Below are 4169 nucleotides of genomic sequence, written 5' to 3'. Positions count from 1 at the left end.
TGTTTTAAGATTTTTCCTCCTTATAGTTCTTCCATGCTAAAAGGAAAGCTATAATATATATATATACAAATATATATCCACTCACTTCAAATATAATGACCTATATATATATATATATATATATATATCTTGTTATATGTTTTATGTTTTCATACTACAGAATATATATACAACACAAAATTATTGTCCTCTCCAATATTTTATATATTTTAAAAAATACCCACAATAAATGTTATTAGTATTATATTTTATTTATTTTTAAAAGAAACCCTAGATCTAACTAATGCGAAACGTAAGAGGACTCATCCATCAAATGATAAATATTAAAAACTATCTTTTGTGTATGTAATTTCAGCGGCGCGTTGGAAAACAATATATATGTATGCTTTCTTAATTAGCTTAAAGGAATAATACTAAATGTTAAATAATGCAGCAATATATTTATATATAAGAAGATCAAACCATGACAGAATATATATTTATTTAGTTGATTATAATATAGGCAACAATCATATCTTTCTGTCATTAATATATATGATCGTACACATAATAAGTACGTATTATATAAATATATATTTATATATATATATATCAAAGGCTTTTTTTCCCTAATAGTGAGAAGGCCTAGCCTGTTATTATTACATATATAGCATATAATATTTATATAGAAGATACTTTAATTTAGTAAGGGCGACGGCCATTAACATTGCCTGGAGGATCATAGTTGCATCCAATGAAGGTACCCTTACCATTGTTGCACTGAACCTTAGCGCAGCCCACGCGAACCGAGTTCTGCCACACCACCTGAGTGTAGTGCCCGCAAACTTGGCCAGCGGCGCAGGTGTTGGAGTTGTAATCATAATTGTCCTTCTCACCCACCCACATTTTCACGGCATCAACCCCCGAAAGGTTTGCACTGCTCCACGCAATGTTCTCGCCATAAGGCCCTCCGGAGTGCACCAAATTGCAGTCATCCATGCGTTGGTTGGCGTATTGCTGCGCGTAGGACGCCACACTGTCGTCCCAACTCAGCGGCCCGACGCCAACCTCCGCGCGAGCCGAGTTGTGGGCGTTGAGGTAGTCTTGGTTGCTGTTTTGGGCAATGGCTAGCCCCACTATAAATGTCATGAATAGTAGTGCTTGTGAAATCCTATGTAGTCCGGAGTCCATTTTGGACTAATTAAATAACTAGATGTATAGCTTGGTGGTAAGACTTTTGTATTTGATATTTATTAATTGATGGGAAGGATGTGAATGAGTGAATGGCAAGGGCGTTCTTTAGGGGTATTTATAGTGGTATATGGAAGTGTGGAATTCCTATTTTATTACCCAATTATCTCTTTAGAGTTAAACCACATATATGTTTTTGTCACATTAATAGTGGAATATTAAAATCTCTGAACTATTGGTAGATTTAAATTTTTTCTTTTTCTAGATATATATAGCTATAGCTATAGGGATATTATCTAGCTTCGAGAATAAAAAAATGTATCACTTCTTCAAAATATGATATTTTTTAAGTAATATCATATATATATATATATATATCCCTCAATATAATGATAATCAAACTGCATATGTATTCAAACGTACGTTATATATAAAACCCTACAAATATATATATATATATATATTTACGTTATAAAATTGTAATTAAAAGTAGTATTAGTTACATCCAAAAAGAATATATATATATATGTACAAAAAAATTCACTTATACTCTTATTCACATATTTTATGTACAAGTTTTACACTTTTAAGATTTCGTAATTTTGAATTATATATATTTTTTATTATTTTAATGAACGAAATTGCAGTCTTCTTATACAACGGGAAATTTCAACGCAGGTAAAGATTGAGAAATCTAGAAACATATATGTTAGAATTTTGAATAATAACTCAAAATTTTAAATTAGGTATCGAAATATTTATAAGTTTGCCAACTTAAATCATAACTCATTATACTGCATTGATATATATTTCCTATTTATACACATTACATGCACTTTATATTCAAAATTTATGTTGCGTAGGTATTATAAATTTTAATAATGATTTTCAAAGAAACAAGATTATACCTCTTCTATATAAAATGTATGTAGATAACGGAAATTCTTGATTTTAACGGTTTCTTTTATTAACTTTAACGAAATATTTTAAATATTTAACGGAATATATCTTTAAATTTAATTAAAAATAGATATATTTATGAATTATATTAATATAAATTCAAATATTATAAAATAGTATTATTATAATAATATATAATATAGATATTTAATAATTATATTAATATAAATTTAAATATTATAATAATAATATATAATCCTAACTTTTTACTAATTATATTTATATGAATTCAAATATTATTATGATAATAATATTTAATACAAAACTATATATTTAATAATTATATTAATATAAATTTAAATATTATATACTAATAATATATAATACATAATCTTAATTTTTATTAAAAAATCATCATTTATGTTTAAAAATATTATCATATTACTTATATATATATTAAAAAATCATAAATAATGTTTTGGTTTAATTTTTCATTTTATATGTTTGTGTCATTCTTTTATATATAATATTTTTTATTTATTTGAAATTTATATATATATATGATAATAATATAAATTTAATAAAAATAATTAATAAATTCTATAAATAAAATTAAGCAAACGTGCAAGTTGATTGTATCTAGTATGAATATATATATGTGTAATATTTTTGTTTGGCATTGGCACCATTATTCTAATTGATTTTTTTATTGTATATATTAATAATGAAATTTATTTAGTAATAGTTATTTGTAATTCATTGCTTTGATTTATATTGTATAATATTTAAAAGTGTTTAAGAGATTGCTTATATTTATATTTTTAAAATGAATTAAAGTTTTTTACGGTTCTATATATAGAATAAATAAAATATGAAAAAGGATAAACGTACGTGGTATACAAATATATCGTAATTAAGATAATACTCATTGGTACATATTTATATTAATATGAATGGCTAGACAAAAAGTATTTATATATTTGAATTAAAATGACAATTCATCGCGCAGGCTTTCAATCAAAATTAATTTGTGAATTGTAGTTTTCTTATTTCCATAATTAAAATTTCATAATTCTATATTTTTTCCCATATTCTTCCAACAATGATAAAATTAAAGACATAGTATTTAAACAAAAATATTATACATATTAATGTATAATTAATTTTAGAATTTAAGATTATAAATGGAATTATATTATTTTAAATTATAAACATGCGAAGCAACTACAGTAAATATTTTCATCAAATAAATAACTAGTAATTCAATATAAATTTGGGGCTCATAATATTTTTTCTTTTCTTTTAAGGTTTTTTTAAGTGATTGGGTGTGTCAATGTATGTGGTAGACCTTGAAGTTTTATTCTCCATTGTGTACGAAAGTAATTAATTTTGCTAACCGAACAATATGATATGTATGCAGAAAATTTCCAAAGAACACATGATCTTAGTATTTTCCAGGGCGACTTGACTTAGCTAGCTAGATGGTCGTGGTCCATATATCCAGAAAATGTATTAATTACACTTTTATTTTTCTTTTTTTAATCTTAATTTATTATTGCCGAACGACAACCACATGTGCATGCAGGAAAGTGAATAGAAAGTCGAGCATAAATTTTGGTCCACAAAGGGGATTAAATGAAATGCAAGAAGTAATTTACTTGTAGTTGTGCTTTATAATAAATATAAACATATATCGAAAAGTTTTTAATTGTTACATAATTATACAGGTTACTATAAGCTATAAAAGATTTTTAAAAACTATTAATATATATTTTTTATAATTTAATTATAGAATCAGAATTGTATTTTCAAATAAAAAATAAATAAATTCCCGACAGAAAAATTTATAAAAATTGAATTAATTAATATTTATAAAAATAATGATAATATGCTTGAAATGAAATTGTGAAAACGTAGGGAGGACCCATTTGGAAATGGAGTGGTAATTTGCTTGATAAACAACTCCAAGTCATCTAAACTTTAAGCTAATATATGATGAAACATTATATATAGTATAAATAGACAGGACTAGAGATTTGAAAAAGAACAAGTGTAACAAATGAGTATACGTAGTTGTAGAGTTTTTCTATTTATTTATT

General features: G+C 24.8%; 1 protein-coding gene across 1 annotated transcript; it reads right to left on the bottom strand.

Annotated features, from left to right (window-relative positions):
* Positions 1-464: 464 nt before the first annotated feature.
* LOC133789017 (pathogenesis-related protein 1C-like) lies at positions 465-1275 on the bottom strand. The gene has a single exon (XM_062226729.1). The coding sequence runs from the start codon at positions 1168-1170 to the stop codon at positions 682-684; it is 489 nt and encodes a 162-aa protein (XP_062082713.1). The 5' UTR covers positions 1171-1275; the 3' UTR covers positions 465-681.
* Positions 1276-4169: the final 2894 nt, after the last annotated feature.

Source organism: Humulus lupulus, chromosome 1, assembly GCF_963169125.1.
Source record: "Humulus lupulus chromosome 1, drHumLupu1.1, whole genome shotgun sequence".
NCBI classification, from domain to species: domain Eukaryota; kingdom Viridiplantae; phylum Streptophyta; class Magnoliopsida; order Rosales; family Cannabaceae; genus Humulus; species Humulus lupulus.
The sequence above is the reverse complement of the archived record's forward strand: the minus strand, read 5'-3'. Positions and strand labels throughout refer to the sequence as shown.

Bases quoted from the DNA above. Each gene is read 5' to 3' on its own strand.
- LOC133789017 (XM_062226729.1), bottom strand. From the start codon at position 1,170: ATGGACTCCGGACTACATAGGATTTCACAAGCACTACTATTCATGACA.